General features: G+C 36.2%; 1 protein-coding gene across 2 annotated transcripts in view; it reads left to right on the top strand.

Moving 5' to 3' along the window:
- Positions 1-14,183, top strand: part of LOC129899203 (CHD3-type chromatin-remodeling factor PICKLE-like) — a 42,371-nt gene that overhangs the window by 13,191 nt on the left and 14,997 nt on the right. For both annotated transcript variants that reach the window (XM_055974068.1, XM_055974067.1), the window contains exons 11-24: positions 333-383; positions 478-577; positions 1,226-1,368; positions 1,451-1,548; positions 2,756-2,894; positions 2,989-3,158; positions 6,071-6,137; positions 6,295-6,417; positions 7,456-7,565; positions 7,682-7,763; positions 9,445-9,642; positions 12,836-12,986; positions 13,094-13,199; positions 13,320-13,394. In XM_055974068.1, the coding sequence (XP_055830043.1) occupies positions 333-383; positions 478-577; positions 1,226-1,368; positions 1,451-1,548; positions 2,756-2,894; positions 2,989-3,158; positions 6,071-6,137; positions 6,295-6,417; positions 7,456-7,565; positions 7,682-7,763; positions 9,445-9,642; positions 12,836-12,986; positions 13,094-13,199; positions 13,320-13,394 (1,613 nt within the window). The remainder of the gene's footprint in view (positions 1-332; positions 384-477; positions 578-1,225; positions 1,369-1,450; positions 1,549-2,755; positions 2,895-2,988; positions 3,159-6,070; positions 6,138-6,294; positions 6,418-7,455; positions 7,566-7,681; positions 7,764-9,444; positions 9,643-12,835; positions 12,987-13,093; positions 13,200-13,319; positions 13,395-14,183) is intronic.

Raw genomic sequence — 14,183 nt, 5'->3', positions numbered from 1 at the left:
TCAATGCATGATGAAGAGACATTTAACTCACCTCCAGCACTTCTCATATTAATATTATTATAACAACAATAACAACAATACGATTAGAATTAAAGTAATAATAATATTAGTGTCAATGATAGTAATCGTAGTAGTACTGATAATGATAATACTAGTACTACAAGTAGAACTAATTGTTATATATTAATAATAATTGTTATTATCATGAGTATCGCCTATCGTCATCGTCATCTCATCTCATCTCATCACAATCATCTGTTATCTGCCACTAACAGTTGAAATGCAAAACTAACTTGTATTAGTTATGACACTCCTTTTCTCCTGTCTTTCAGAACAATCTGGATGAACTTTTCATGCTTATGCACTTCCTTGATGCTGGGAAGGTTAGTGCTACCATAGATTTTTAGAAGTATTTGTATCTAACAAATTTACGTGTTGATTTATTATGATGTGAAATTTATATGGACTTGATTGTAGTTTGGAAGCTTGGAGGAATTCCAACAGGAATTTGAGGATATTAGTCAGGAAGAACAGATTTCAAGACTTCATAAAATGCTGGCACCCCATCTGCTGAGAAGTATAAATCTCAAGCTTTTTTTTGTGATTTGTCATTAGATGTATACGTAGTTTATGGTTTACATTGATTTGTGGAAGTAGGCATTATCAGGGTGTTCCAACGTGCTACTCATAAATCTTTGCTTGATTCCTGAATTGTCAGTCTATGTAGTAAGCTGTCAAGCCTTCGCAAACTGCAATACAAATGCCATCGTTATATCATATTAAACTTATTTGTATTGTGTGTCTTTCCATTAAATATGCTGTATCTTATACACCTTTGAGGATGGGTGGTCAAACAACCAAGAATTAGATGCCAAGTTTTCCTAACTATCATTTGTCGTTGGAAATTCTTTCTTGTTGGCCTCCTCTCAAATCAACCACAACATATTAGATGACTGTAGTCTGCTGTTCTCCTGAAGCCCCATATGCATGCTTACTCCTGTGTAACTCATAGGTACAGAGTACAATGCTGTACTGGGTCAAGCGGATTAAGTTTCTGAAGATTATGTACATCTTTCTTATTACATGTACTTACAGTTGCAGAGTGAAGCTTATAGTTAAGTTCAAAAAGGTTCATGGGCTGGGACAGTGCTTCAAGAAACATGATTCTGTTCAACTTTATGCAGAACTTTTGAGCTATGGTGTAAGTGTGTTTGGTTGGCTGCAGGGGTCAAGAAAGATGTCATGAAGGAGCTGCCTCCAAAAAAGGAGCTCATTTTGCGAGTGGAATTGAGTAGCAAGCAGAAAGAATATTACAAAGCAATTCTGACACGTAACTTCCAGATACTGGCTCGCAAGGGAGGTGCTCAGGTGCTCCAGCTTCTTCTTGTTTGATATATCCTTATTTTTCTGTTAACAGGAGTTCTGACCTTGGTTGATACTTGTCTATCAGATTTCCCTCATAAATGTGGTTATGGAACTGCGCAAGCTCTGCTGTCATCCATTTATGTTAGAAGGTGTTGAACCAGAGGATACTAACGAGTTTACCAAGTACACTTCTTATCTTATAATCAATTTCATTGATTTCTCACCCGCAGAAAATCAAGTTTGTTACAATTTTATAGAGGATATTGTGGCCCCTCTGGTTATTAGCTAAACTGTAAGCGGCCCCATTATTCTGGTCATAGTTACAACCTTTGAAGTTCTCAGAAACCGCGCTTTATGGTCAGTTGTTAATGAAAATCTAGGAAAAATGTTACAAATCGGAACTCTATATTTACCTTATAAAAAGAATAAAATAAAAAATAATTAAGAAGGTAAGTTGGAAGTCTTTATCTTTTTTCTTTTTTTAACGGAGGAATATAGCATGCAGAGGGTGAGGGGGCAACCGTCTCTGGTAGGGGTAGAGTAGGAGATACGTGATTTATGAAGGGAATCTGGGGTTCAATTCGGGCGGGGGTTGTTGTTTCCTGTGATCGGTATGAGGTAGAGAAAGGTGGGTGGTTTCCCATCTTTTTACTAATAAAATCCGGAAACATTATCAGCAACTAGAGAAGGTAGAAAAACAGCATATTGTGGGTCAAAGAGATGTGGTAGTGAGGGCTATGACCAAGCCGATGGGAAGGGGAAAAGTTGTACAGGGGAAATGATTGGGGATGGCGGTTATGAGGAGATAATAAGGGCTGTGAGGCTAAGGCAAGGTGGTAGTGGTGGCTGGTCTGAGCAGGGACATTGATGTTGGATGGAGGGGCAATAGGTTAAGAGAGAGTGGTTCTCTTCTCCCTTTACTGATTGTGTCAGAGCGGTGTCTTGTTATATAAGTAGCGTTTTGCTATGTTGCTCGGATTCCCCGAATTGTTGCTCCAGTGTTGGATCCTGAAGAAATGCACTACTTTGGGAGGATCTGACACTCACTGAACAATATTTTTGAAGAGTCCACAATATCGGCATTTCGCTCCCTTTTCAACTTTTCTTCTAATGTCTCCATGTCAAATTTCCCTAGAAGAAAATGTTTAGCGCAATTCTTCTATTTTTTTAATGATACCATTTAATTTGGACAAAATCTATTGTGTAAATCTGGAAAATATTGTGTGGTCAAAGGAGTTTCATATGATCATTAGGGCCTAAAGTACGAAAGTTCTTCTTCCTGCCTGCAAAAGGGGTGTGCTTAGAGCTTTTTTTAGTAGAAAAATGTTCATTTTTGAGTTCTTTCAACCAATCTATCTTATCTGCACTGTGGATCGTTTTGATTTGGCAGACAACTGCTGGAATCTTCTGGCAAATTACAACTTCTTGACAAGATGATGGTTAAGCTTAATGACCAAGGTCACAGAGTTCTTATATATTCACAATTTCAGCATATGCTCGACTTGCTAGAAGACTACTGTACCTATAAGGTAAAGATACCAGTTCGTTGTATTATTTTACCCTGATTTGGCACTCATCTTTATTATCTCAAAATTTGATGCATTTACCTGTTAATGTTTGTAGAAATGGCACTACGAACGGATTGATGGAAAAGTTCCTGGGGCAGAAAGACAAATCCGAATTGACAGATTTAATGCAAAGAATTCTTCAAGATTCTGTTTCCTGCTATCCACTAGGGCTGGAGGTTTAGGAATTAATCTTGCAACTGCTGACACAGTAATTATTTATGACAGGTAATATTATATTCAAGAATACCTTATCAAAAAATAAATGATACTTATTATATTAGAGAATCCTCTCTTTCTCTCTCTCTCTCTCTCCACATGGCTTCTGGTCTCAACTTTCATAACACTTGGGGAGATTTCTGTAATTTTCGGATCAATATACTACCTTGCTGTTTCAAAATGGAAGCATGGCATTGATCAATCACCTCAGCCACAATGTTGTAAAGACTTCCATCAAAGCCTAATAATTCAAATCCACATTACTTGAGTCAATACCCTAATTGCCCTTTGAAAACATCGAGAATTTCCTCCTTGACTGAAAGCATTTTGTGTTATAGGTCATTGATCACCTTGGCAACATGTTTATAAAAGCATATATCAAAGCTAATAGGTCACACTCCTTGATATTTACAACTCTTCCATTTTCAGGACTAAAGCAATAAAAACTGCCTTTTGGCTTTTATCCTTGTCTCATAGACTTCCTCATCCGTATGATAACTTAATTTACACCTTTAATATTCTGGAATCTACTAAAACTGCACTGTTGAGAGTAGGTATCTGTATCATCCTCCACATGTACAATTTCTTGTTGCAAGTGAAAATACCTCATCGTTCAGCTTTTTGCTATCTATCATATTTCCATCAACTATAATTTTTTCAATTTCTTTTTTTATGGTATATTTTTTGTTTTGATAAAGTAAGAGAATCTCATAAATGGTATCAAATTCTCTTACTTCGTCAAAACAAAAAATAAATAAATTCATAAATGGTATCCAAAATTTCGTAGATGATATCAAGAAGATGCATCTACTTCCCAAGGTAGGGGGTAAGGTCCGCGTTTACTCTACCCTCCCCAGATGTCACTTGTGAGATTACACTGGGTATTTTGTTGTTGGTATCAAGAAGATGCAGTAATTTTTTTTATTTTTTTAAAATGGTAATATTCTATGAAGTAACAGGTATACTATACAAAACTGTATACTCCCCCAAAACAGACAATTACAAAAATATAACAGACTTCCTTCCTATGTTGCTTCTCACAAAAGTAGGAGGAGCACAAAAGGTTATCAGCCATAGCTACAAAAGCTAAGCTAATGCTGAAGAGCTGATAAAGTCCAAAAAATTAATGGGACAATTAACATGGGAGGGATTCTGCCAATTATACAGCCATAAAAGACATATAGCCTTGAGTGTATTAAGTGGGAGTTGAAATCCCATCAAAACATCTTCAATTCCTTTCTGTCCAGGCACATCAAAGATACAGGCAGGAATCATCTGCCAGATTTTCCTGATGGACTTATCAACTTTCCATGAGACCAGCATTCATATGCATCTTTTATACTTTGTAGCATGACCCATTGGAGACCAAAAATAGAGAGAAACATTCCCCAGATATCTGTAACAACTAGACAATAATTTTCTGTTGGAAAATACCTTCTTCATTCACCATCTTTTCAAAGTTATCCTCTACTTTTGTTTATTATCAAGACAAAGGTTACACACTAAACTAGGCATTTTCTTGGTCCTTTAAGCGTTGCTTGTTGCTGTGTGTTAACTTAATAGAGCAACAAAACCTTCTCAATTCGTTCTATGTTTGCTCTTTCACGATAGAGTTGTGATTTTAGATTATCTGAGCTATTTCAACAATATTTGTTAGTCTTAGGTGTATTTGGTAAGTTTCTAGCATTGAATACGTGATAATAAATGGACATTGGACCTAAATCAACCATAAAAACTATCTCATGAGGTGTGGATTGCTCAAGACCATATAAGGAGACCAAGTCCTCCATTCGCTACCGGTGTGGAATCTAACACTCTTTGCACGCTCAGGCTTGCCAATTAGAATGTGTACAATATATATGAGGGCCAACCTTGGTTACCCCAAGAACTAGGATGAGTATGTTTGTTAGATTCTTGCATCGGTAGTGGATGGGGGACTTGGTATCCTTATATGGTCGTCTCCTTATATGGTCTTGACAATCCTCACTTCATGAGCAAACTTTTGGTGTTGAGTTGTATTCAGTGTCCATTTTTATCATGGTATCAGAGCCAACAGAGGTCTTGAATTCGAGTCTCACCACCTCCAATTATCAAAATGAATTTCCACGTGCTTGATTATGAAAAAGAATTAGACCGACACGTGAGGATGTATCTGAAGACATAATTAAGTTAGCCTTGTCAAAGACGCTTAAGCGCAGAAGCTTAGAAAAGCTCAAGGGATGCCTTCGGCTTGCTTCAGTGTAATTCGGGACGGAGCTAGAGACCAAGGCATGGGTTCGGCCGAACCCAATAATAATGGTTCAAACACCATATTTATCTTAAAAAATTCATTTCATATGTACAAATTATTAGTTTTTAGAGCCCATTAACTTAAAAGGGCTATAATCCTGAACCCATAAGCTTCAAACGCTGGCTCCGCCTCTGTTAAGGTAAGGCATGAAGGTGTGCACAAGTTCTATCTTGAATAGAGCAGTACTAAACAACAAATATAATTGAAAAAAGTGTATTATCTGTTAAAAATAGTATTATGTATGAACTTGTTACTTTTTTCTTGAATTACATATGTACTTATATTTTTTCCCTTCATTGCCCTTTTTTTAGCTAAGACCATTGTTTAATTGTTTTTTGTGTTTAAAGCCCTAGTAGACTCCGAGGTTTTTTTTCCCGAGTTTTTTGCCTTTGACAACACTGTATAAGTAAATAAAAATGTGTTTTCTCAAATAGTGTAAGCTTTTAAATGAGATGGTCACACACTTCAACAATACGGGATGAAATGTAAAAATGCATTATCCAATTCTGATTCCCCTTTTAGGAGTTCCGTCCCAAATCTAGAGAAGAGGGAAGGAAAGAAACTTCTTTGCAATTTTCTTTTCTATGTGCTGCGGTTCCTCTTGCTTATCTTTTAAGTCTCTATCTTTCAGTGATTGGAATCCCCATGCTGACCTACAAGCAATGGCTAGAGCTCATCGGCTTGGACAAACAAACAAGGTTACAATTTCCTCCTTTCTGGTGTTGACCCTAAGGAGAAATATTGATACTCATTATCCTTGCTTCTATGGCAAAAGAAGAGGTGGTTTTGTTGACATTGATTTCTTTGCCTGTATCTAAGGTTTTGATAGTTTTTTTTTTATATTTGATATTGCAGGTAATGATTTTTCGACTCATATTAAGAGGAACCATCGAGGAAAGAATGATGCAAATGACTAAGAAGAAAATGGTTTTGGAGCATTTAGTTGTTGGAAGGCTTAAAGCACAAAATATCAACCAGGTAACTTGTTCACAATCTTTGAGCTAAGACTAAATGTGAGCTACTAGATTTTATACAGGTAAAAATAGCTAATAGCTAGAGAGATCTAAATTCTAAGGTCATTTTCCTTAAGCTAATGGTTAGATATCCATAACTTTGAGTTCACTTTTTTTTAATGTGTCGATGCATACTGAAATGTCTCGGGATGGGGGACAGTGAGACTTGATTAGGACCTGTTCTTGCTCTCATACTATGTTAAGTTCGGTTACTTCTTTGTCTAAAAGTTAGAAGATATACTTATTTTTGCACCAGTCTTTAATAAATTCTCCATGTGTGAGACTTTTATTTTCTGGGAGAAGTAGTTGCATTTTTTTTTTAGAAGTAGTGGTGCGACTCGAACTTAGGGTTCGTAGTTGCTTAATAGAGAACACTTTTGTTTACTCATATTAGTCTGCAGTACTTGTCACCTTTCCAACTTAACTATTGTGATTCTTTATGTTCTTTTTGTACTATACTGTGTTTTCTGCATCACCTGGTTGGCACAAGGCGACCACATTGTTCCGACTCTGAGGATACTGGGAATCCAATAGATAATGAACTGCTATACATTAAATGATTAAATTATTGTAGCATTGAGTGTGTACAAGTCATTGAAGACTTACTTCAAACAAAGATCAGCATTATTTACAGGGATTAGGTTACTCCAACCAAACGGATTAGTAGACATCTAGCCTTCAAGGAGTGGTTTTGGAGTTGAAATTTCGTCAGAACATCTGCGATTTCTTGATGTTTTTATCTGCTTTCCACAAAGTCCAACTCTCATAAGCTTCTTTAATATTCTGAGGCATGACCCACCCAACACCCAGTCATAATTATTGAAGTAACAACTGTAATTGTTATTCGGTTTGCAACCCCCCCCCCCCCCCCCCCCAAAAAAAAAAAAAAGGAAAAAGAAAATATTTTGGCCTTACAATTGATTAACACTGAAAGCATTCTGTGGACAGTCATCATTATTGACGTTGTACGATGAAAAGGTGGCTAATTACAATCTTAATTCAGGAAGAACTGGATGATATTATAAGGTATGGGTCAAAAGAGTTATTTGCTGATGAGAATGATGAGGCTGGAAAATTGCGACAAATACATTACGATGATGCTGCAATAGATAGGTGAGTTTTCTTTATGTCAGGGTCACTTTCTCCCCCTTTTCTTTAGTTCTCTTCAGTGTTGGTATCAGTTTATGTCACGTGAATGTAATGATCTTTCTGTTATTTTGTTTTCTCAGATTGCTCAATCGCGATCAAGTTGTAGATGAGGATGCTGTTGTGGACGATGAAGAAGAGGATTCATTTTTGAAGGCCTTCAAGGTTTATATATCCTGTATAACATTTTTATAATTGGAAGGTGATTTTGCAGTGCCAATGGCTTGTGTTACCTATCTTCCCCCAACATCTATCTATTAAGTAGTTGTGGATAATCGCTATAAACTTCCATTCCTTAGGATATACTTTGTCCCTCCAGACCTTCGGTTGGGGCAGATAGAGCTATTTATGGTGCAGGAGGATGCACGGCACCCACATGGCGCGGGCCCATCACGTGTGCTATCAGTTAGGCAAATCTCCCCTTCTCGTGGCGCAGGGCTTTCTTGCAGAACCCCTGGGGACTGGGGCTGGTCTCCTCGCAATGCGGGAGTAATGCTGGCACCTTTTACAGTTGGTTATGCATTGCTTAACAACATTTCACCACTTTTAAGCCTCAACACCAATTCGCTGCAACTTCCAACTCATGTCAAACTTCTAGATTCATGTCTTAAGCACCTCACCTATGTCATGTGCCCTTGTCGACACATTTAAGATCATTTAGACATGTCACTAGGCTCAAGCTTAACCATAATTAGGTTTTGAAATATACATGGCTTTACACTTTCTCTGTGCTTAAGTTGAATCTGTTCAAATATCAAGCTATACTTGCACTTGACGTAAAAATGGAGGAAAAGAATACATATATTTGGTTCTTCTGCAGTGTATACTTACTAAGTTTAATAAAATTCCCTTAAATTAGCAGAGGTACTGTTTGATGTGGAATACACTTGTACTGTAGTATGATTGCTCATCTCTTAAGTTAATGTACTTAATTCTACTCGTGACTTTGCCACATGCATTTGTGGAGTATTATTTATTCAATTTAAAGTTGCATACAAGAAATATCATATCCATTTATGTACTACGACATATTATGAACATGTCACCTTGCATATCCATTTAAAATTGCATACAAGTAATTTTATAATTTAATGAAATTTCTCTCACTTCATAAAAAAATAAATTGTAAAAGACTAATTTAATGATAAGGTTGAAGGAAGAGATGTTATATAAAAATTTATCGCAAGATACCAATACTAATAAGAGGAAGAACTTTATGAATACAATAGGAGTGGATGAGGTGGAATATGAAGGTCTTTTGTCAATAACCATATTAACCATGTGTACCTCTAAGTTGTTTGCACCTTCGATACTATTTTGTTTCCTTTTTATTTCCCCTGTAATCAGTACTAAATATATGAATGACCATAAAAAAATTATTCAACAATAACACCTGGACAGTGTGAGCTTGATATTTCTGTACTTAGAATCCAGAGCTTCATACTAGAAATGTTCTCAGGTGTAAATGTATCGCCAGTTATCTTGATATGCTTGATTCTTGCCATTACCCTGTATAATTGATTAAGTACCTCTTAAGCAAGAAATGCTTTGACTGGTCTTCTCGAAGGTTTTCCAGCAAGAATAAGAAAATCATATGCTGCATAGCCTTTTAGTTGCAACTTGCATTTGTTCTGCAGGCCTTGTATAGTCGAAGTTGTTTCCAAGTTTTTTTCCCAATGAAGAAAAGGGGATATGTGAAGAAAGCTTTTATGACAATATATTGGTTTGATTGTGAAAGTATTGTCCTCCTAAAGTTTATTCACATTTTAGCTTTTCTTTGGGTGCATTTGAGCTTTGTATTTGGTTAGCTGATCTAGGACAAGCTAAAAGCTTCTGAATTTTTCAGGTAGCTAATTTTGAGTATATAGAAGAAGCAGAAGCAACACCAGAAGAAGATATCCCAACTCCTCCCTTCGAGAACAAAGCAACAGTACTCAATTCTGAGAGAGCAACCTACTGGGAAGAATTGTTACGAGATAGATATGAAATGCATAAAGTCGAAGAATTCAATGGTATGGGCAAGGGAAAGAGAAGTCGTAAACAGGTTTGGAATGCCATTCACATGGGTCTTTCATGTATTCATTTTTCTTCTGTTGAATGAATTGACAGGGCATTAAACTCTACATTTTTTGTACATTTATCTAGCCGTTCTTTCAAATTGCCATCTATACTTATTGTCACGCCCCGGGAGGGTACCCTAGACGTGGCCGGCACTCGAAAACCATTTCTGGCCTTCAAGCGAACCACTTGGTTCAATCACACTTTCATTCAGTTACACTCTATTAGCGGAAGACTCAAATCATAAGAATACTATTCATAATAAAGCCAAAGGCCAACCACATCTCCATTCAACAACTAGAAAAAATAAAACTAGTCACAACGAAACAATTCAACATCATCCACACTCTAGTCTATGAAGCCTCTATCAACAATATAAGAGGTGCCAATGACAAATTCATGGCTACCACAAATCAAAATAAAGAAAAACTAACTCAAAGCTGAAAAGATAATTGCGGTATCCTCCGAAAACAAGGAGGACTCACCAACTAGCTGGAAGTGAATAGATCTTCAACGATGCGCCTGTTGATGATCTCTAGTACCTGTCTCCGCATCATGAAACGATGCAGGCCAAATGGCGTCAGTACGTGGAATGTACGAGTATGTAAAATGGCCGAATGAAACATACATCAAGGTGGGATCAAATCAACTCAGAATCTCAACTCAGAAGAAGGTACAACTCAATCAAGATGTTCTGAGTCTAAACAAAATATAATTTAGACAGGACCAATCACATACAATCCAGCCCAATCCATCCCAATCCGACTTAGAGTACTATCAAGACCTCTATGGGAGTTTCTCTTATCCGACAACCATCACTTATGAGCCAGTGATAGTACAACAAGCCGACGTTGTTGCCACGTCCGTTCATACCTTGCCAGGGTACGAACGAATCAACAAATCATAAATTCACAACCAATCAAGTCCTATTATATCAGGACAGTAATTTGGAAAACATCCGACTTTAACGGTCCAATTCCTTCCTACGTTTGGCGACGTAGTTATTAGATTCGAGTTATTACTTACTCTTACCCAATTCGGTGCTCGATACTCCTCCCAAGACTCAATGCTCATAAAACTCTATCCAATCAATTCAATTTAATCATATCGACCAGTCTCGTTTGGACCTCTGTCAATTCATCAATTCTATCCCAAATCAAGCCTCTTGACCAATCATATTATCCAATCAACCCCAATCTTATATATTTTTTTTTTAAAGGCATGTAAAAGACAATGGCCTAGTCTATATCTCTTTTTTTTAATTTTTAGGAAATCTCAAGAATATTGCTTACTTTACTTTCTGTCATCACCTTTGACTAGAAAGAATGTCTTTCCATAGTGTTCTTTTGCCAAACATTATTATTTAATAACTATCCAAGTTGTCCCAAACCAAACCAAACACTTCACGTGAAATTAGGAAATAAATGATAAAGTTTAGCTTTTTCTATATTATTAGAATATATCAAAGTGGAAGTATTATATGAATATACTAATAGGAATATAACTTTTTCTTAAATATAATTTAATTTCATGATACTAATGGAATTTCATTGAGGCATCAACTCACAGAAATTGGATTCATGCTAACTAAAAGGTTAATCAAATATTGTCCCCATCTTATTTCTAGCAATTTGGATCTGTGAAGGTGTTAAACTAATGAAAACATCCTAACCAACATTTTAGTATTCTTTCTATGTTCCATCATTTGGTAATTGAATTAAACTGTAACGTACCAACGGATTCCAAGTTACTGCAAGTTAATTATCTATTGCTAATATAACAAAAAATATGTTTAACAACTCATATCAATCAACTCTTAGACATAATAAAATATGTATAACAACTCATATCAATCAACTCTTAGACATAACAAAATATGTATAACAACTCATATCAATCAACTCTTAGACATAACAAAATATGTATAACAACTCATATCAATCAACTCTTAGACATAACAAAATATGTATAACAACTCATATCAATCAACTCTTAGACATAACAAAATATGTATAACAACTCATATCAATCAACTCATATCAAACATGAAACATTTATCAATTTCTCAACTTATCAATATCAACATAACAAAATCAAGTTAATAGATGTATGAACTCATTAGGACATAAATCTATCAAGAAAACCCAATTCTTATGAAAATTCAATCTCAAAGAAGATGTAGGACACATAGTGAATTTAATCCATGTTTTTAGTAGCCTTACATACCTTAGTGTAGATTTTGAAGAAACCTTGATGTTAGGTCTTCAAAGGGAAACTTGAATCCTTGAGTTTGAGAGGATTTTATTGGAGATAATTTGAGAGAGAAGGGGATGAAGATTAGGGTTGTTTGGAGAGGCAAAAGACTGAAATTATGATCCAAAACGCGTCCAGTTATGTATATAGATATTAGGTAATTTTACCAAAATATCCCTACAAAATCTGGAAAATCGGCCAAAATTCACTGCAGGTCCTCTCTGTTCGATCAAGCATAACTTTTGACTCCGAACTCGGAAAAATACAATCTTGGTGGCGTTGGAAAGAAGACTCAAAGACTTTTAATTTGATAGGTTATGGGACACCCAGTTCGTTATATTTTAGGAGATATAGTCGTTTGAAGTTGACCCTTATACTAACTCATTCGGAAACTTAGCCGAAAGGAATTCTTTGGACTTGGCTTGATTTTTTTGGGATTCCTTATGACCCTAAATCACATCTAATATATTTTAAATACTTATGAATCAATCACAGATCATATATACAATTTGAAGCCTTCGAGTTCGATCTTATACGTACATGAAGAATGGTCCGAATCTTAGTGAAAAAAAAGTTGGGGTGTTACACTTATCCCCTCCGTCCCAATTTATGTGACACCGTTTCGAATTTCAAGAGTCAATTTTCTTAATTTTGACTATGAATTTGGATATAGAATCTTTAAGTTTTTTTTTGTTTTAATTTACATATTTGGAAACTACATAAAAAGTACTATAAGTCATAATAATTAACAATTCAAAATATTTAAAAGGCATATAAAAATTTGGCGGTCAAAGAAAAACATGTTTAACTCTCGAAATCCGAAGGTGCCACATAATTTGGGATGGAGTACATTTTTAGTATTTACTTTATGTGGTCAACTCTCACAAGTAGTTACTGTTTTGACTATCTCTTCATTCTCCTCTCAGATGGTGTCTGTTGAAGATGATGATCTTGCTGGTTTGGAAGAGGTGACCTCTGATGGCGAGGATGATAACTATGAAGCGGATTTGACTGATGGTGAGACAGCTTTACCTGGAGCGCCAGTTGTGAGAAGGCCTTACAGAAAGAGAGCCCGTGGTAAAATATGTACTCTCGATTTAATTTCACATTTCAACTAGACTTACTAAAAATATATCAACAAGGATACTTGATAGTATCTAAGGAAAAGTTCTTTCCTCTGGCAGTGGACTCTTCTGTACCACTTCCTTTGATGGAAGGAGAAGGAAAATCATTCAGAGTAATGGGGTTTAATCAAAGCCAGAGGGCCGCATTTGTCAAAATTTTAATGAGGTATCATCTGTCTATCTGCCTTTCCATTCTGTCTTATTTCTCTGTGTTTTTTTCCTGTGTTATTTCTCTGTTGTGCACACTAAAGCATGAGAGTGTTGAAACAATGTATCTTCTTTACAGGTTTGGAGTTGGAGACTATGACTGGGCAGAATTCACACCACGACTGAAGCAGAAAACTTATGAAGAAATAAAAGAGTACGTAAAGTTATCTACTTTGAGCTCTGTATATTCCTTATTTCCCTTTCATAGACTGCTCCTGATGAAAGAAATGGACCACCTTAATGTGTTAACTAAATTGTTTCTGTATCTATCTCTCTATCTCTCCGGTAAAGGGATTCTTTAGTGAAGAATGCATTACATGCCTTACAACAACACAATAACAGCAAACCCAGTGTAATTCCACCAGGTGGGGCTTGGGGAGGTAGGGTAGGGTGTACGCAAACCTTACCCCTACCTCATGGAGGTAGATAGATTGTTTTCGAAAGACCCTCGACTAAAATAACTCATAGCAAAGCAATCTAAAAAATAACATACAGACACAAGGCATAGCAAATAATAACGAAATCATTACATAACATTCAGAAAAGAAACAGTAACAACAACAAAATAATGCGATAACCGAAGCAAAGTACAACTGGTATTAACAGAAATCGCAGGGAAAGAAACTACAGGATTAGTATATATATTACTGGAATGCAAGGAGACAACATTTGACCACCTACTAACCTTCTATCCCCCTCGACCTCCATAATCCCCTATCTAAGGTCATGTCCTCGATAAGATGAAGGTGCACAATGTCACATCTAATCAACTCATCCCAATACTTCTTTGGCCTACCTCTACATCTCCTTAAACCCGTCACTGCCAACCTCACATAACTCCTTATTAGGGCATTTGCGCATCTCCTCTTCACATGCCTGAACAATCTAAGTTTCGCTTCCTTCATCTTGTCCACCACAAAAGCCATTTTTACCTTGTTTCGGA

Source organism: Solanum dulcamara, chromosome 8, assembly GCF_947179165.1.
Source record: "Solanum dulcamara chromosome 8, daSolDulc1.2, whole genome shotgun sequence".
Taxonomy (NCBI): domain Eukaryota; kingdom Viridiplantae; phylum Streptophyta; class Magnoliopsida; order Solanales; family Solanaceae; genus Solanum; species Solanum dulcamara.
Note: the sequence above shows the minus strand (reverse complement) of the source record. Positions and strands in the feature narration are given on the sequence as shown.